The 21514-nt window shown below is 37.8% G+C and overlaps 1 protein-coding gene across 3 annotated transcripts in view; it reads left to right on the top strand.

Annotated features, from left to right (window-relative positions):
- The window catches only part of LOC143710574 (NACHT, LRR and PYD domains-containing protein 12-like), a 156372-nt gene that overhangs the window by 46291 nt on the left and 88567 nt on the right, over positions 1–21514 (top strand). For 2 of the 3 annotated variants that reach the window (XM_077201496.1, XM_077201498.1), the window contains 4 exons: positions 2803–2973; positions 6761–6931; positions 7158–7319; positions 7496–10218. In XM_077201496.1, coding sequence (XP_077057611.1) covers positions 2803–2973; positions 6761–6931; positions 7158–7319; positions 7496–7559 — 568 coding nt within the window. In that variant the 3' untranslated portion in view covers positions 7560–10218. Of the gene's footprint in view, positions 1–2802; positions 2974–6760; positions 6932–7157; positions 7320–7495; positions 10219–21514 lie in introns of those variants that run through there. The other variant, XM_077201495.1, reaches the window with a different exon arrangement.

Genomic DNA, 21514 nt, shown 5'->3' with positions numbered 1-21514 from the left:
TTTTTTTCTAAGATAAGACGTTCACTTCAGCATGCACACTCCACAATGAACATTATTATCCTTATGTGACTGTTAAACGTAACTGGTATCATCACAAACGTTATTCTGTGCCCTAAAAACTGGCATATTTCATGATATTGTGTCATGTAAGGTCATTGCAAAATCTAGAGAAATGTGCGAGGTGGCCAGCGGGGTAAGCTGAGACACATTATATTACTTGGTGTAATTAGTTCATCAAATATATATTTCCTTCAGTTATTTTCATGCTTAATTAAGCCTGCTAAAATGCATTGTATGAGCTTCTGTTACTGAACACTGTTTATTCTATTGCTCTATCATATTTAATCTTTCATTTAATAGCACAGCACATATTTAGAGCAGCTCCAGCAGGGTCAGTGCTGAGGATTGGGTCAGGGGTTCAAATGTTCAGACAACAGTGAAATATCATTTCTTTATTCCCATTTTGATACTACAGCAAAATCTACCAGCCTAATTAATGTGAATTTACAACATTATTAAAGACAAGTAAGCAGTCACTAACCCTTAATCAGTGTTTGGGGTACCAGGGGACCCCACTGGACTTTTCCTTCATTTTTTAAAAGTGTTACCTTCATCTCAGGGGCATGAAACTCTGACTTTTCCTAAATAATCTATCTAAACATGCACAAAAAACTGGGAAAATGAAAAAAATGACTTTTTTTTTCATTTTGTTTGTCAAAAAAATAAAAGTAAATCCATTTAAATCTGAAAATTTCCACATATAAACCAAGGACTGGTCCTAGAGCATAAATAAAAAATGGAAAGAACTTTTCATCTCATACACACACACACACACACACACACACCAACACACACACACACAAATGTATGTGACTGCAACAGAGAGCATTTTTACAGAAATTGGCCAATAAAATAAACAAAACTGGCATAAATCTAAAAATAATACATTTAAATCAAGGTCTGGTCTTAGAGCATAAAGACAAAGTGGAACGAACTTTCTATCTCATACACACACAAACACAAACACACACATGTATGTGACTGCAACAGAGAGCATTTTTATAGAAATTGGCAAAAAATCAAAAATCAACTAAACTGACATAAATCTGAAAAAAATTCACAAATGCAACATGGAACAAGCATGTTCACACACACACACACACACACACACACACACACACACACACACACACACACACACACACACACACACACACACACACACAGAGAGAGAGAGAGAGAAATAGAGGGAAAATGTGACTTGTAATGTTTCTGCAAATTTATGTAGAATAATTAGCAAAAGCAGATAATTCAAAACATATCAGACAACGACAACAAATTCTAACTTTGACAAAAATACATTTATGTATTTCAGAATGTTTAAATATATATTCACAAAGTATATATCATAAAGTTGTGATGAAGTTGAAGCATCAAGAAAAATGAAGTGAAAAGTCCTATATGGACATCTATTGGAAATATGTGGTCATTGCACTTTATTGCTTTAATTATAATTTCTAAAGTTTTTCCACAAACCTGCAGATGGCAGTATTCTATCCCTAACACATAGAGCAATGTCCTAAAACAATTTAGATTTTAATTAAGATTGTAATTTAAGTGATTTTTTCTTTAAAGCATAATTTTTCATGAGCCAATTTATGGCCTAGTTAAGTAATTATGCAGTAAATAGGTACAAAAAAAAACTTCCAAATTTCCACAAAAACACAGCATAAATATATAGTTGAGAAGTAAATAAAAAAAAATGATATATAGTTTTCCATATAAAAAAATCATATTTCCTTATGCAATCGCTCTTAAAAAGTTTGGGGTCTATTAGTCCCCCAAACACCATATAGTTATCCTTTTTGAACACTGATCAAATAAAAACAAATAATCAAATAACAAATAGCACAAATAAATACAATATAGCAAAGAAAGGCTACAAATGAAATAAACAGTGTCTTTGGAGTTTTTCGGGTCGATCTAACAGTAGTTTTCAGATACAGAAATTTGAATAAAGTAATCAATTGTGAAATAACACTGCATTTTCATTACTGTATAAATTATATATAGACTTTTTGTAAAGTTACAAAAGCTAGGCTATTTAGTCAAGAGCAGTGAGTAATTTCTGTGTGCTTTGTTTGATGAGCATTAAAACACAGCATCAGGTTTATTAGACTGCTGTCCCTTTAAGACTGAACGCTCGGACCCCATTTGAATACACTGTCTACATTCACTTGAGATATAACCCACTTTGTTTACTATAGGATACTCGTCAAGACGGGCGTTTTTACATCATTTTGTGTGAATTTGTCCGTACAAGCACAAGACGTGAAAGAGAATTAAATTCATTATTCGCGCGCTGTCTGAGACGCTGGTTTTCGGGGCGCGCGCTTTGGATGTTTGCGTTCATGAAACTTCTTGACCCGCAAACGTCCTGTAATAATGTAGAGAACCACTCGTTATACATAAACCAGGAACAGTTCATGTTTTACACGTGTGCTGAGTGAACGATCAGCAATCAAGATCATTCAACAGAAGTGCACACACGCTGTACACACACTGTACACACACTGTACACACACTGCACACACACTGCACACACACTGTACACACACTGCTGGTATCGGTTGCTGGTATCAGAGCATTTTTATGAGTACGAGTACATGAGCTCAGTATCGGTGCATCCCTAATCTCTCTTCCTCGGTCTGTTTTATTTGCTGATGAAGATGATTTGACTTTACAGAATAAAGAGTTTTCTTTTCTTCTGTCTTATTTTTTGCTCTCTCTCTGCTAATGTAGGTTACGATGCTGTGATATGACAGATGAAGGTTGTTCTGATGTGACTTCAGCTCTGAAATCAAACCCGTCACTGAGAGAGCTGAACCTGAGCGGGAGTAAACTAGGAGACTCAGGAGTGAAAAACCTCAGTGATCTACTGATGAACCCACAATTCAAGCTGGAGAAACTACAGTTAGTATCATTATCCTGTACAGCAATTACAGTGTGACTGAAGTTTATTTATTTGAAGACAGCAGGGCTTATGTTTCATTGTTTATAGCAGTGCACTTTCTGGGGTTTCCCTATTGGTCACATTTTAATGTGTTTTTTATCTAGATAGTAATTGTTTAATTTCCAGCATTTGATACAATGTATTGATTGTGTACAGTTGAGACACCTTAAATAACTTGCGTGTGCAGTAAGCACAAGTTGTGATTTTTGCTGTGCACGTGTGTATTAGTGTCCTCTTTGATCGTGGGAAATTTGAACAACGGACGCATCTCCGATCCGAAGATATCGGCAAAAGTTTTTTTCTAAGATAAGACGTTCACTTCAGCATGCACACTCCACAATGAACAGCTTATTATCCTCATAGGCATAATAAATACATAGACGCCCTATTGGCTGCTTTGGAACGTTGCTGCGATACGTCAACGCGTCCGCCATTTTGCGGAGGGCAAGACTGCACTGTAATCAAATGTAAGTAAATGGTGAGCTGCGGTTTTTCTGGATAAAAAAAAAAAAAAAAAAACATTTATCAACTGATTTCAGTGGTTTGTACGTGCTATACAAAAAAAGTTCCAATTCTAGTTATTTAAAATCTCGATAGTTAGACTTATAAAACATTTTTTTAAAATAAGGAATTGTCAAAGCTCAGGCTTGTCATGTAGGCTATCTGGCTTTTTATTATTGGATAAGAATTGTGAAGTTAATTTAATTTTTACATTAAATAAAATAAAGTTTTCTTATTGTGGAAAAAGCATTTTCTGTGATTGACCCGATTTTAGCAATAACAAAGATAACTGATGGATCCTTTATGGTAATACATATGATATGGTACAACTACAGTGCAATGCAAATAGTAAATATAAGATAAAGTGAGAAGTAATAGTAAATAGTTTAGTCAATAAAATAAACAAGCAGTATACTGCTAATAAAATAGTAATGAAAAGTATAATTATATAATATCATAAGTAGCTACATAATATAATAATACAAATATTGATAATAGCATATAGTTTATTTATAATACTATAATAATAGCAATGGAATAAGAAATATCAATTAAAGTATATAGACAATAAAAAATAATAAGTTAAATAGTGACTATGAATAGTACAATCATTTAACAGCATAACTGTAATAGATTGATAATTGCAAGTGGTATAAAATTACAATAATAATAAGAACACCAAATACAATGTAATATCAATTGCAGAATAATATAGACAATATGAAAAAATATGAAACATTATAATATTGATCATTAAACTGACATTTAACAAAAAGATGTGTAATTTTATTATAGGCCTACATACAGTGAAGAGAATGTATATATAAAATAATTTATATATCTTAAAATATTCCTACATAGGCTATATAAAATAAAATGTCACAACCCTGTCTCTTTTTGTGAGACCAAAGATCGCCCGTTAGATATACACAAGACGAATTATATCTCATGTTTAACCACTAGACATCAGAGCCAGCGGCACACGTCAGAAGCACTAGCCGAAGTAAGGCTGTTCCAGGCGGGGTGCAGAGCGCTGAACACCCGGATATCACAACTCCGAGACCGTCAGATCAAATTTTTAAATAGGCGCCATCTTTATAAATAAACCACAGATTTGAGCTTTAAACAACTACATTGTCGACTGAAAAACTATTAAAACTACATTTCCTGACACAATAACAGTACTATTTTTAAATTTAAGATGATCGGCTTTTCTCCTCTGGACATTACTATTACTAATTATATCATGACCAAATACAACCAGAAAGAAATGTTCAGTCTTGCTTGTGAAAGATAATTCCTCGAGACCTGTTTTCAATTGCGTGGCGATTTGTACAGCCGCAAGCAGCACACGAAACAGGCATATTTCATGATATTGTGTCATGCAAGGTAATTGCAAAATCTAGAGAAATGTGTGAGGTGGCCAGCGGGGTAAGTTGAGACACGTGTATCTGTACCCGCGATAGACTTCTATTGCGAAACGCTGTTTAGTTGTTCAGTGTTATGATAACAGGTTAAACGTCGTAATTAGCCAGCATAGGACGCGAATGAAAAAAAAATGATATTTGTGATATTTAAACTGTATTATTAATGAATATATTAAATATATTGTTCCTGTTTTATAAAATTGAACCAGTGCTAATTTAAATAAAATTAATGAATTTAAATGGATGGATAAATAAACAAATATGTTGCTCAATTGTTATTTTCTTTATTATATTTGCAATGAACGTTTAGTTACATTACATCATTAAAAATGTGTGTCTCAACTGGACCACATATGGGTACAGTCAGGGCCGGAGTCGGGCCACTTTTCAGCCCGGGAGTTTCAGGCCTAAGACCGGCCCACTTTTTCTATGGTGGTGGAAATTGGATTAATAAAAGCAACAGTTCAGCTCTTAGTAATGTGTAGTTTTTATTAATACCATGGTTCAACAAATAATGTAAAGGTTCAATAATAATTCACTTAAGCTGAGAAGTTAAAAAAAAATATTCCACTATTCCACAAGGATAGGTTGATAAATTAACAAAAGCATACTGCTCTTTCTTACATTAAATAACTTCAATTCATATGGTTTACTCTGGTATCCTCTCTACCTGTCCCTGTAGTCATGGCCTCCTCATTTTCAGCGGGGGACTGGCTTATCAGCTGCTCAGAAGCTACAAAACAATAATTAAGAGGTCATTTTACTGAATACACAGATCAAGCTTGAGTTTTGTTATCAATATTTGCATAATATTTGCAAAGTTTATGAATCGCCATATATTGGGTGATACAAAAACGCTAATATTTTAATTAAATTTAACATTTTGCTTGTGAATAGGTTGACAACGGTATTAGCTGAATAATTAAGTTGCAGCGTTGCTAATGCTAATCATTACTAGGCCTATCTCTATTTACCTGTTGCCACTTGTGTTTGTCCTCTTGAAAATAAATCTGTAAGCTTGGCAGATTTGGCCGCATCCTCCTCCAATGCCTTTCTTTTCTTCAACCTGGCTTTTTCAGCCCCTCCTGGCCTCTTCCTCCATCCATCCTCCCTGATGCGTACCGTTACGGCAGGGCCGGCCCAGCTATCAGTAGCGTTAGCATACCTCAGAAAACGTTTTGGAAAAGACTGGCTCTATTTGGGAGGGAGGGGAGAACTCCGTCACATGGTGCAACCCTTGTATAGGCTGCGCGCTGCGGTGTCAGAATGCGGGATGTGTGTAGCCTAATTTAAGAGAAGATAGACTAACGTGACAAATGTAAAAAGAAAAAAGAAAATCCTCGACCGGCCCAAAAGTGAAGCGGCCCACCGGGAATTCCCCCGATTCTCCCGATTACCCACTCCGGGTCTGAGTACAGTTGAGACAAAAAACACCTTATTTTTATGAGCTAATTGTGGAAAATATAAACTACTTATGGGTATTATTGATTGATAATATCTTATTTTACAAGCTAATGAAATGTCATGTGGAAATTCACTTCTTTTCAGTATCTATTTTTGTGTGAAAAATCAAAACGCAACAAGTGTCTCAACTGTACTCAGTCTACCGTACATGCAGAAATCTGCCTTTTCAACAGAGAATAAAGAAGAGAGACGTCAAATAAATGGCTGAAAATGAAATAGAAGAAACAGTGTCTTCCAGCACACAGAACTAGTGTGACTGGGTTTTAAAACAGACTATTGGAAACTAAATGCTGCTGTAGCTCTTCAATAAGATGATCATCATAGATGTGAACTATTGTTATTTCTCTGTCTTCAGTCTGTATGGATGCAGTATTACAGAGAAACAGAGTCTCATCCTGACTTCAGCTCTGAAATCAAACCCGTCACTGAGAGAGCTGGACCTGAGCGGGAGTAAACTAGGAGACTCAGGAGTGAAAAACCTCAGTGATCTACTGATGAACCCACAATTCAAGCTGGAGAAACTACAGTTAGTATCATTATACTGTACAGCAATTACAGTGTGACTGAAGTTTATTTATTTGAAGACAGCAGGGCTTATGTTTCATTGTTTATAGCAGTGCACTTTCTGTTTTTTTTTTAAACTAAAACACTTTATAGTCTGAGTCTGAGTTCACATTATATTTGTGTAAAATGCTTCACATTCATGATTTGTTTGTAAGATAATCTCTCTTCCTCTGTTTGTGTCTTTCTAGACTATATCGCTGTGGCATTACAGATGTTTCTTCTTTAACTCAGTCTTTGACTAACTCAAAAGCACTGCAGTTTTTAAAAGAGCTTAATCTGAGAAACAATGAGATAGGAGACTCAAAGCAGCGGCTCAGAGACGTGATACGAGACTCAAACTGTGTCCTGAGGTGAGGAAACATCACTGTGAGATATTAAAGAGATCTTCATTTATCTCTGATATGTGAACAAACCTTTCAAACATTCGTGAAAGGAAATTATCAATAAGATTAGTTTAATTTAGTTTATTTAGTTGTAATTTGTTCAACTGAACACTGAGTGTTTTCTCTTCTGTTCCACTTTACAGAGTAGATGAAGATCGATCAGCAAACATCCGATCAGCAAAGTCATCGCCTCATCCAGGACGCTGAAGAGCTGCGGACAGACTGGAGGTTATAAATTATGCTTTCACATTATGAGTTGCTACAGGGACTCAGAATTGCAGGGGAAAAGTCAGACTTGTGAGATAAAAATCAGCCTTTTTTTATTTGTTTGTTTATTTTTTATTTATTTTTATTCCGTGGCGGAAACAAGCTTCATTTACACACACACACACACACACACACGCACACACACACACACACACACACACCCGAGCGTTCAAAGCCAATAAAGAGATTTAAATACAGAGAGTGTGTGACGTCACAGTGGGCGGAGTCACTTCGGCTTTATGTTTGGGTCCGTTCAAACTCCTTTATACCTAATTTAAAATATGAAAATAAAAATGGGGCATATGTAAAAATGATACAAGAAAGGAAACGAGGCAACAGACCTGGAAAACTGCACAATATCTCCTATGGATCTAAAACCATATTCATTCCTATATTAATAACAAATGACAATCTATCCAACATGAACAAACTCTATAAATGAGTCCCAGTTTTAGGAGAAGAAGAAGTTTATTTAAACCGATGAGATTGTTCACACGAATATGACACGCAAGTTTTTAATATTCGAAGATCCAGCAACGTTCTCTTTGTCGAATCCCTTTATCCCTGAAACATGTCTTAGATTAGAGTTTGATGGTTTTTTATTCAGTTCATTATTTGGAAACGTTTTTAAATAAAATTAAACCAAATACCAAGTTTTGGATCGGTAAGATGTTTTAATGTTTTTAAAATAAGTCTCTTCTGCTCGCCAATGCTATATTTATGTGATTAAAAATACAACAACAACAAAACGGTAATATTGTTAAATATTATGACAATTTAAAATAACTGTTTTCTATTTTAATATATTTAAAATGTAATTTATTCCTGTGATCAAAGCTGATTTTTTTTCAGGATTCTTTGATGAATAGAAAGTTCTATTTCCTTTATTTGAAATATAATATTTTATAACTGTAACCCAATTTAACGCATCCTTGCTGAATAAAATTATAGATATCTTTTACCCCCCCCCCCCATAAAAAATTCTTACTGAGCCCAAACAAAAGATTCAGATAAATGCTGTTCTTTTAAACTTTCTATTCATCAAAGAATCCTGAAATAAAAATGTAAATAACTGTTTTCAACACTATTAATAATCATGAATGTTTCTTGATCATCAAATCCTCATATTATACTGATTTATGAAGGATCATGTGACACCGAAGACTGGAGTAATGATGCTGAAAATTCAACTTTGATCACAGGAATAAATTACACTTTACTATATATTCACATAGCAAACAGATGATTTACATTATAATAATATTTCACAATATTACTGTTTTTTGTTTTGGTATTTTTAATCAAATAAATGCAGCTTTGGTGAGCAGAAGAGACTTTTCTTTTAAAAACATTGAAAATCTTACAGATCCAAAACTTTTGAACGGCAGTGTTGAGCTTTAGAGAGTTTAGATTGTAAAAACCTAATTTTTTACAATCTAAAAATTTGAAGAAAAAAAATCCACTGAAGCTGGATTGGCGTTAAAACAAACAAACAAACTAACAAACAAACAAAGAAACAAACCTGTCCATGAATTATGAAAACTTCCCTTTGAATTGCGTTGATTTTTCGGACCCCAGTGGCAGATCTTCGTTCTTGTTTTAATCATAAACTTGCTTAATAAAGTTACACAAACACTACACAAAGTTATTTTCTTAACAATGAACTTGATGGTTTGCTGGAGCTTTATAGATCAAAATGATTTTAATAACCTACAATGTAATTACAAGAACTTTAATCCTCAAATAACCATAAAGCCATATTGAACCCTTCATCTCCCATTGTTTTATTTTAGGATATTTTCTACATTTCTCTGTAGATTCTGTAATTTTTCAGTTGATTTGCTTGTTTTTAGTTCATCCTGCAAACAGTGCATTATAAATCAAATAATAATAATAACTCCTTTTTGCGTTTATTTAAAAAAAAGCTAAATATGACAACTCAAATTTTCTGTCATAAGTTTATTTTTCACTCTGTCTCTGAAAATAAAGAAATAGATGATACATTCCACTTTATTTGTACGACCTGTAAATACAGTATTCATATACAGTAAATAAAGCAAGATCTTCAATTCAAACTTAACTGCTAAGTATTTGCTTATGATTTACAGTTATTATTGTCATAATTTAAAAAAGCTTTCCTGTAATTATAAACATCAAACATCTTGTATTATAGCACAAGTTTTATGTCAATTGTAATTTTTCTTTTTTTATTATATATTTTTTCCATTTCTCTGTATCCCCACATGTTCGTGTTCATTTTTCTGTATTATTTCTTTTTGTACTGAATTACAATTATGCAATAAAAAACAAGACAAGTGAAATAAAGCCTAATATTATATGAGGATGACACCGTTTCAATAACCGAAATAAGTGTTGCTTTGTATTTCTATTACAAGATCTGTGTAACTCTTCATTTTAGAAAACGCTGAATTTAAGCGTTTTATTTTTGTGATGAAATCTTATAAAGCTTGTTTTGATGAATAGAAAGTTATATTTAATTTATTTGAAATAGAATCTCTTGTAACATTACACATGTTTTGACTGTAACTTTTGAGTAATTGAATGCATCTTTGCTGAATAAAAGTATTGATTTATTTGATTATTTCCCCCATAAAATGATGAAATCTTGTAAAGCTTGTTTTATCTGTAAGCTTGAAGTGTAACTAAAGTCTTCATGCCGAGCTGAATGTGATTTCTGTGAGATCTTCTAGCGCTGGTTTAATCCGGCGTAAGCGCTGCAGAAAAGGCTTTTCTTACTCACTATTTTTGTTTCCAGTCCAAAATAAATCCAGATGAAGTGAGTTTGTGTTTAAAACCAGCGAATGATCCGCCAGTGGAGTCAGAAAAATAATCTTAATTCAAACGGAAACAACAATTAATTTAATTTTAATTTGTTTGCTTAATTTATTGGCAGATAATTTTGCTTGTTTTAAGCAGAAACTTCATCTGGATTTCCCCCCAGAAAATAAGACATAATATCTAATGGCATTTTACACTTTAGTAAATCCATCTTGAGTTAAGAGTTTTTTTTAGATATTTGGACTGGAAACTGTGTGTGTGTGTGTGTGTGTGTGTGTGTGTGTGTGTGTGTGTGTGTGTGTGTGTGTGTGTGTGTGTGTGCGTGCGTGCGTGCGTGCGTGCGTGCGTGCGTGCGTGCGTGTGCGTGCGCGTGCGTGCGCGTGCGCGCGTGAGCGTGTGTGTGTGTGTGTGTGCGCGTGCGCGCGTGCGCGTGTGTGTGAGAACAGAATACAGTGCAGGGCCTGCTGTGATATACAGTAGTGGAGAAGTGAACAATAGAGCGACTGATAACATCTTATCACTGAATAACAGCGATAAACACGTGAGCTAAAGCTAAAGGGAAAAGCTTTGGTGTTCTGGGAATAAAGTAAAGTAATACTGGAGCACATCAGAAACCATTTCAGATCCACTATATACACCATAACCATAATACACCATAATCATAACCATAATACACCATAATCATAATCCCTCCCAGTAAGTTTTACTGCTGCTGTTAAAGTAATAACGTTAACGTTACATCGCGATGCTGAGCTACAGTGAAATGATAGAAAAGAGAGATGCATTATCTGTGTTAGTCAATTCGCCTCATTCGCGCCGCAGGACCTCTACACGCGCATAAACACGTCTTTACATTAATAAGGTCTTTATACACCACTGAAAACTTCTTTTTCAAGGTAGTGAGGAAACGCGCTCTGTAGCGCTGTGTGTTCGCTGTCGGCTACGCTAGAAACATGACCACACAATATGTCGACCTCCATAGAATGGGGAGCCGCGGTTATGGAGATATAAATGATCATTCTAAGCTAATAAAAACATAACGCTTCATTATGCAAGGTCTTTAATTCTGCATCAAAATTTAGAGGCAAGACAAGTAGTTTGTTTGTTAATGTGAAGTTTACCGTTTAGTCACTGGTTTGATTTACTTAAATTTACACAAACAAAGAACATCTGACTACATGTGAGTGGAACATTTCACAGTCTGTCGTTTGGGTCAATTAGGCTTTCAATGTTAACTATTCCAAAAGCCTCTATGCACGATCGCTTCCGGGTTTTGCCTCGCTGACGGCGGTTGGCAACACTGGACTGTGACTGTGGCTGCGTTCCAAACCGCATACTTCCCTACTATATAGTATGGGAAAAAGAGTAGGCGAGCAAAAAAGTACGTTCGAATCCTCAGTATTCATAAAAGAGTAGGCGAGAATTACCTGGTTGACGTACTAATTATCGCGAGATTTGGACGATAGTGCGTTCCAATATGCCTACTTTCCTACTATATAGTAGGCGAAAACAGTACGTGAAAGAAGCAGTACGTTCGAAAAATCAGTATTCCTAAAAGAGTAGGCGAGAAGTTCCCGGATGATCTCCTGCTTTCGCCCAGACATTTGAGTGCTTTTCAGCTTGTACTCATCTATCCCAGGAGGCCACGCGAGAGGATACGATATAAAAAAGAACAAGAAGAAGTAGATATTTCATACTCAAACATGACGGAAAGGGTGGACGAGAGTGTTTCAAATGTGAGTATTACAAATACAAACCAAATCGCATGTGTTGAACTAACTTTCTGTACAGTAAATTGTTGAACTGTTGAAGGTGCAAAGACGCTATATAATATGGTAAATTTGTGATTTTGCCGTAAATCCCATTTTATTGGATAGAGGAGCTCCATAAGGACACATACGTCTTTAAACTGTATTTGCATACATTTTAAACCGTATACATCTGAAATACCATTACTAAATATTTATTCAAAATCTGGCAAGATTACTACGTGTAACTGATATGAAATAGACATCTGAGTGACGTGTGTGTAGGCTACTATTGTTTAGGAGAATTCACTGTTGTTAACACTGTTTTTATTAGTTTAATGCATTTTACATAAAGTAACTAAACATAAGTAATCTATTTCATTTATCCATTAGTACTGTTGAAAAATTGTTGAACATTTATGATGGATAAAAAGCTATTTATTAGCAACAACCTCAACATGTAAATGTAGTATTGAGCTCATAAATCACAGAGGTAACGTGAGTCTTGTCTGGATGTTACAGGGACGGATGAGCACACTCGTCTGCTTATCCGGTGGAGAGTGGCTCATGAAGCGCTCTTCACCGGAAAGCGGGATGCTGCCATCAAAGGCTTTGAGTGAGTATACAGAAATATTTAAAAATCAATTGAATACTTTATTTGCAGTACATTTCAATTATTGTATTTTCAAACAGAGATATAACTTTTTCATTCTTGATTTCTCTCTTGCTGCAGATCTTTTGTGGAGGAGCAGAGCCTGCAAGGCAGGGTGACGGCGGCGTTTGTTAAAAAAAATGGGAAAACCTGAAACAAAAATACAAAGTAAGATCATTTTGTTACTTCTAATACATAAATTAAATGATTAAATATTGTGCTGTTAAAATGACTGCTTTTGTATCATGCTTGTGCATTTTTGCAGGATCTGAAATGTCCGCAGACGGGGGTGAGCACTGAGGATGGAGAGCCCACAGCAGCGTCCTGGAAGTGGTATTCCGCCATGGATGAGGCAATTGGGGGCAGACCCTCCCTCACTCCTCCTGCCCTCGTTGCCTCATGTGGGCCGGATGTTGCTGTGGTCTCTTCTTCCTCAGTGAGACCAGAGCCAGCGGAGCCAGGAGAAGGCCTTCAGATATAGAGGACCTGATGGAGGAGAGAGAAGATATATATATATATATATATATATGTGTGTATATACACACACACACACACACACACGCAGAGTGCTGTGCAAAAATAGTAGGCCACCAACAACTTTGTTGTTTTAGCTATGCTTTAATGACCCTCCATATTTTTCTATCATTATTAAAACAGAAGATAAAAACAGAAAATAAAGGAGATATGAACTTAAAATAAAAACAAATCTGTACAAAATGGCTTCTTTAGGCAAACATCAGTGAGAATAAAGTGTCAGTAAGAATAAAAATGATACCATTACTACAACAACATCAAATGGTGGCCTAAGACTTTTGCACAATACTTTGTTTATAAAACAAACCATTTCTAGGCATCAACCATACATTATAACAACAATAAAACAATCTTTTTATTGTAGTGTATTATGTGACTTATAAATGCATACAGAGCTCATGCAGGGATATTCAAGGCAGGTCATGCAGGGTTCAGTTCCAACACACCAGTCAGTAAATTTCAAGTAGTCAGTTATTAATTGGTTTAAATTGATTCAGGTATAATTAGGGTTGGAAAAACTCTGCTGGATAATAGCCCTCCATGACCAAAGCTGAACTTGAGACTGTTTACACAAATTACACACAGTAAAATAGTGACTAAAGGGTTACTTAACCCAAGCAAATAAATCCTAATAGTAATAATTCAATAGTCATTATTTACTCGCCTTGATGTTGTTTGATCCCTCTGTTTTTTGTTTTCCTGAACACAAAAGGTGATTTTGGTCAGGTTTGTACTGTTTGGTTTAATACAATATCAGTCAATGGACTTTCAGAAGCGTCATTAAATAATGCCAGGAAGCTTCTGAAAGTTGGGCTCCATTGACTGATATTGTATGAAACCAGCAGAACAAACTTGACAAAAATTCCCTTTTGTATTTAAACAATAAAAAACATTAAATAAGTAAATAGTAAACCGTAAACAATTGCTGTATTTATATGTTGAGGTGAACTAACCCTTTAACCCACCAAATATAAATTGTAGTAAATTTATGTATGCATTTTGCATTATAGTAATTCCTTGACAAACTAAGCAGCTTTGACCGTTTATGCCCATGACTGGTTCAAAAAATGCTTTACAAATATCAATCACATTTATGCATTTGACATTTTTTAACGAAAGTGATTAACTCCATTTATTTACAGGGACAATGACCCTGGACAAACCTGGAGTAAAGAGCCTTGCTGATTGACCAGCAATCTTCTTCTAACCAGTTCATTGGTTTATCCCTCTACACTACAAAAGGTTTTAAAGCTCTAACAAATATTTCAGGATCAGGGGGGCCGTCATCATGGTCTTCCTCATCCTCTGGCTCAACAATGTCCCCATTGACTAGAGCGAGATTGTGAAGCACAGCGCAGCACGCATCAACCTCAGGCACGAAGGCAGGGTTCACCTCCAAGGCCTTGAAGAAAATGCAGCGCCAGCGTGTCTTCAGCATCCCAAAAGCTCTCTCCACGATGTTGCGGGCACAGGAGTGCTTGCTGTTGAAACGAGCCTGCACAGGGTTCTGCACCGGCTCTCTGTACGGGGTGATGAGGCAGATGGGTGCACTCAGGCAAGGATAGCCTCCATCCCCGAGGATGCACTTGCCTGCAGGTGGATAAAGGCCGCCAGCATACACTGGACTGTTCCTCAGCACCCTGGCATCGTGCACAGACCCAGGATACCCCACAAACACATCAAGGAATTTCCCCCGGTGATCAGTGATGGCCTGGAGTTGGATGGAGTGAAACAGCTTTCTGTTGAAGTAGCAGTGGGAGTTATTTGCTGGAGGTTTGATACGGATATGACAGCCGTCTATTGCACCAACTGCTCTGCTGAAAGCTGGTGAGCCAGACAGCTGTGCAAATCCTGCTCCCACTGCCTCCAGGTCATCTCCGGTCGGAAAGCAGATCACCCTCCTCAAAATTCCCATGATGGCCTTGCTCACTCTGTGCACAATGTTATACACAGAGGTCTTTGGGATGTCGAAGGTCTGCGACACCACCCTGTAGGATGCTGCATGGGCCAGCCAGTGCAGGAACACAAGGACCTCAATCTCCCGTTCCCATCCATGGTCCGATTCCAGTCTGACTGCAGCAATCAGGGACCTGATTGACGGCAGAGACAGGCGAAGGTGGGCACGGTGGTCAGCTGCTTCATCAAGATAAAGCCGCAGAATGGGAACCGCTCTATTGAGATGGCAGTATGATGTGGGGTTCACCGCCTGTAAATACATCATAGTTTGTTAGAACAAAAAGCTTGAATTAAGCAATGTTTCATATGGTATTGACTTGTATATGTATTTCTTTATAGTGATATGATATCTTTTATTCATTTATTTTTATTCATGTTTCATATTAAATATTTATTCATGTTTCAAAAAAATATTCATTTCATTAATTCTTGCATTAATCATTGCTTGAAGGAAATTGTATGTATTCACATCAGCTGCATTTGTCTAGTGTGTATTCATACATCTATGTCATATGACAATACAACAGTTTGCTTGTTTTACCAAAATATATCATTTTAATTAAGAAAATGTTAAATAATTAAGTTGGTCAGCATTTGTCATTATTGTGCATAAGTGTTGGGGTGGGCTAGTAATGCAATTCATTCTGGGGTAATCTTAATTTTTTAAGTAGTAATACTTGCTTTGTTTGAGTATAAAATCATCAGTCTTCTCCAAAGGCGAGATCTCCGAGCAGCAGCCCGACGTCTCCTTTGTCCACACATTCGTCTAGCTATTGCAGACATGCCAACCATTTCAGACGCTGATGAAAACAGTTCTAGTTAGGTTGTACTGATGCAGTGAGATGTCGGTGCACCTGTTGCTCATAACTTTTAAATTGTTGCGCTTGTGATAACGTCATAGGTCACATGATAACGTCAACATGGCGTATGATGTCCGGATCGCATTCATACTCAACGAGATTTGGCTATGAACTACCTACTCTTTTCGCGCTCGTTGAGTAAGTACTCATTGAAATTAAGTACCTACTCATTGAGTATGCGGTTTGGAACGCAGCCTCAGTCTAATAGCGTTTCATATTTCATGGCGGTGTAACGAGTGGAAATAAGGTGTGGCCCCTTTAAGAGCTGCTCGCGCGCCCTCTTCAACTGTCTGCACTCTGCACCCTAAACTTGGTTTGCAGGCTGCTAACCTAGCTATTACAGTGTAGTTCGACTTTTTTCAGTTTTCCTACACATTCAGAGGGAACTACGATATAACTAAACATTAAATTACCATACCTCTCAATCTACAGATTCCAGCGTTTTTATCGTTGTTGTATTGTTGCTGTTAACTGTGACCGTCCTCCTGTTTCACGGAGCAGCAGCAGCCAGCGCGCTCATCTCATCATGGGTCACCTGACCTGCATGGCCAAACGTCCGCTGAGCAGAAATCAGCTCTCACAGCCTCAGTACGAACATTACTGTGTTAGTTAAAATGTAAAACTGGCCCTAAATCAGTTGATCAGCTGTCATCATTGATTGACAGCATTTCTCTTGTTTCTTGTGTTGACGAACTTGACCAACTACCTATCAGATCTGGGGTGGCCACAGGGGTGGCCAATGAGCTTTCAGGGGTGGCCACCCCTAGGCTAGAATCGCCACTGTTGATTACCTGAATGTGCTCCAAATGTGTTTAATTAGGTTTAATTATCTGAACGTGCTCCTCCCGAACTTTGTTAATAAAACATCATTTAAATAGCGCTGCGGTTTAAAGTTATCGTTAATGGATGGAGCGAAGGTCATGACAGAAGACTCCGCTAATTTGCCTTAGAATCAGACCCCTTATTAAAAGGTTAGACAGGATTCGTTCAAGGTGCTTAAAGTTAGTGATTGTGAAATGAAGCTTTGTGAAGCACTGAACTTGAGTAAAGTTGGCAATAAATTCACAGATTCGAACTTCCCGGGTCAATAACTCCTCAGCTAAACGTTGTTAATACACAAATGTCACCTCTTTTTAATCGTAGTAACGTAGTCAAGCAGCTACAACCTAATTTTCCTCGAAACGAGCTTTCCTTCGCAGTGGATAAAATACATCTCTATGTGCAGGCGGTTGAGAGATAGATCCGAAGGGACCGTCTGCAAAGTGCAAAACCCGAAAAGCTACGAAAACAGTCAATAACTTCATTGTCACACACTATAGTGTTACCAAATTCAGTTTACACACCACTGCTGTCCTGATGGTTATACTACAACACTTATTTTGGGGAAAAATATTTTTGCATAATTTATATGATTTATATTTATGGAAAATATTCAATAACTTCACTGTAATACACTGCATTGTTGCCAAATTCAGTTCAGACGTCACTGCTGTCTTGATGGTAGTACTACAACACTTACTTTGGAAAAAAATATATTTTTAATTGTGTATATACAATTGTAAACACCGTAACACCGTGTCCTAACTGCACGCGACGCGACGCCGCGACACGCGATAAAAGGTATCTTTTCCATGTTACGGTACTGATCCACTTGTCCGTGCGACACTTCAGTCCCACCGCACTCCACTTTATTCCTATGGGTGACGTCACGCGACTTTAACGCGCCCGCAAAGCATCCCGGGAAGGCGGCGCTTCATTTGGAAAAATGCTGCGCGTCAAAAAGCTGGCCGATGCCCATCTTTATGCAAATGAATCCGTCAAACGTGACGCGTCTATCCAATAGAAGTAGTCTCTCGAGGGGCCTTTGTTCTAGACTGGCCGCTGGGTCAAAACCACGCCCATAGCGGTAAACTTGAGGAACCCCCATCAACTTACAAATGTGGAGAGGCGTGCGACACCACGCTTCAGTCGTGTCGGACAAGTGGATCAGTACCGTAAATCAGAGTTTTTGTCCTAACCAGACGCGACGGCGACACGCGAAGTTTCTAATTTAGAAACGGTTCCTATTTCTGCGACGTCGCAGCTGACAGATCCGCCCAAACAGAGATCTCATTGAATTTCCCTATGAACAAGATCGAATACACTGATTGTCATATGAAGAAATTACACTGGTTATGAGTACACATTATTTATTTTTAGTTAAAAATAGATCACTGTGCCACAAGCGATAATGGATAATTTACCTCAGATTTTGAAAGCATATAATATAGCATTCAAACTGAATTTTATGCAAACATACAACTGTACTTCATAACAAAATTAGTCAATGAGTATATTTTGTTAATGTTTTGATTTTTAAAAATGTTATTTCTTGATTTGATTATGTCCTTACCCATTTCCAATGCGAGTGCGGGCCAGCAGTGCGCTTTCACAGAGAGGCGCCCACACGCTGTTCTGAATGGCTGTGATTTTTGATTGACGTGTCGCGTCTCACAGTCGCGTCGCGTCTAGTGTGGACAGACAGACTTGCTGTCGCTGGAATTTTCGCTGGAATTGTATCGCGTCGCGTGTAGTTAGGACACGGTGTACTGATGCGTTCAGACCTGACGCGAATAGAGCATCAGGCGCGAGTGATTTCATTGTTAAGTCAATGCAAAGTGGCGTTACGCGCGTAAAAAATTCCTGCGGCGCGAATGAGGCGTAGAGCACGGCGCGGCAGACGCGAATACGCCTCATTCGCGCGTCAATTTCGAACGAATGGCGCGAATTAAGCGTCTGGCGCGAATTAAGCGTCTGGCGCGTCTGGCGCGTCTGGCGCGTTATGCACGAATGCTTTAGTGCTATTTGTGCATTCACGCGTTTGACGCGAATTCGCATCTGCCGCCCGAGTTGAAAATCTGAACTTCTGCGTCAATTCGCGCCGCGTTAAGCCCAATTTATACTTCTGCGTCGAACTTACGCCGTAGCTACGCCGTAGGCTGTGCGTAGCGTGCGTACCCTCCGGCGTACCCTGACGTGCACCTCTCCAAAAATGTAACAACGCGTCTATTCTACGCGGACGCAAGCGCTGTGATTGGTCTGCTCAAACCGCTTCCTCGGGTTTCACATGCTCCCTCTGCGTGCGTCAACGCGGACAACGACGCAGAAGTATAAATTAAAACCAAAGCGAAGGCTACGGCGTAGAGGCTCCGGCGTAGGTCCGACGCAGAAGTATAAATCAGCCTTTAATCAATCAGGAGCCTGCTTGCTTCACGTGGCATAAAGTGACATGGCATAAAGTGACATAGCATAACAAACTACTCGAAAGTCATTCATTCCAAATGGAGGAGAAACTAATTTTAGCTGTGAGTGGTCGCCCGGAGTTATTTGACTCAAGTTCATACTTTTATAAAGACAGGAACAAAAAGGACCTGCTTGGAAGAAGATTAGTGAGGAGATTGTACAACCTGGTAAGTTGTAAGATATACAAATTTCACTTTTGAGTCACGTTATTGACCTAACGTTACTAATCAGTTACAATATACAACTACTTTTCACTAACAAGATAATGTGTTTATTCAGAGGATGTCTGCCATAAAAAGTGGAAAAGCCTCAGGGACACGTGCACGTACCTGAAGGAGAAGAGGAAGGAGATGGAGAAGAGGAGTGGGTCAGCAGCAGGGTCTGGGAAGAGGTGGAAGTTTTCTCAGATCTTGGGATTCCTCGACCCCTTCGTCACTCCACGAGAAACGACATGTAACATGGAGGGGCGTCGAGGCCCGGACAACCACCTCGAGGACCAGGGACACCCCGAACAATCAGGGGAGACAGTGACAGGTGTGTTTCTAATATAGACACATTACAAGGCATATGTTGTCATGTTTACAGATGAAAAAATCTAATCTATAGAGTATTGTTACCAATGTGTCGTATTAACATTTAATATTGTCTTGACCGATCCATATCAGAGTGAGGATGGTTAAAGAACCCCCTCTTCTGCTGCTGTCTCCCCAGTCCCTGGTCCCTCAGTCCCGCTGCTGAACCTAGAGGTGTGTGAAGGCAATAGTACAAACAATATTTCAACATGTTACGTGCACGTTTGTGAATGCAGACACAAATCCATTGCAGTCTATGCAACTAATCATCTGCATACATTTTAACTACTGTTCATTTGAATGTTTATCTATGTATGTGTCTGAAGTATAACTTTAATTACTTAATATATGTTAAAGGAAGTTCAAAACAATATCACACTTGCATTTAAGCACTGTCTGTCACTCACACAGGCACAGATATTATTCTCACTATATCTAGACAATTTTGTCGTTTAAATGCAATTTTTAAACCTTCACTGTGAGAATGAAAATCCGGTATCATCTTTCTGCCTTCTCATTGCACCATGTGTTGTATTTTTTTATTTTCACAGGCCAACAGAGGAGGAGAGCTCGTCGGCGGCCCCGTGAGAGGTCACCGGATGGTCCGTCGGAGGTGGAGCAGCGACTTCTTGCGCTCCTGTCGCAACCTCCGACGCGACCTCCCACCCAACCCCACTAACCACAGACGAGCCCCCCAGAGTAGTAAAAAAAAAAAAGAGGCAGCCGGCTCTGCAGGAAACGCAGAATGCCCTCCTTCCTCTTCTCCGACATCCTGTTCCCTGGGGCTTTTCCAGCTTCCAAGCGAGGTCCTTTTTATTCCTGTTTTTACTCTCTTTTTTTTTTCTGTTCATATTTCTTTTATATAATTGCCCTTAATAAATTATTTCACAATCTGACTAAATGCCTGGTGTGGTTCTATGCACAACAAAGCAAATCTTGTATCGCATAACTTGTTTTTTAATATACAAGATGTATTAATTTAGTATTTAATGTTATTTATTCCATATCTAAATATAGATTATGAAACATCATTGTAATGTAAAGACAACCAACAACAAAAAAAATAGAAAGGTTCATTACTTTTGGAGGCTGGCTCCATTTATTTATTAAAAAATATGGAAAACCCGTAATTTTGTAAAGGTTAGTCAGAGTTTAAACTTAATACATGTGCATGTTGTGGACCTTACAGCCTGGAACTGAGGCTGACAACCTGGAAAAAAAAACTAAATATTATAATGGAGGAAAACTGTTTTTGGAAAGACATGCTCTTTACAGGTTTGTGAGTGGCTCTTAAAAGAGCCGTTGTGGGGAAGTCATGAGGAGGACTTCAAAGGCTACTCCGTCGGCTGCCATGTTACTGCTCCGTCCGCCGAGAAGTGAGACTAGTATTAGCGTAGACGCAATCCTTATGATTGAGGACATATTTATGAATAAAAATATTGATTTTAGATAAAATACCTAAAAAAACTACACATAGTCCCTTTAAGTCACA

Source organism: Siphateles boraxobius, unplaced genomic scaffold (assembly GCF_051911475.1).
Source record: "Siphateles boraxobius isolate OS27281-9 unplaced genomic scaffold, OSU_SipBor_1 48, whole genome shotgun sequence".
NCBI classification, from domain to species: Eukaryota; Metazoa; Chordata; class Actinopteri; order Cypriniformes; family Leuciscidae; genus Siphateles; species Siphateles boraxobius.
This window is presented reverse-complemented; position numbering and strand designations above follow the sequence as displayed.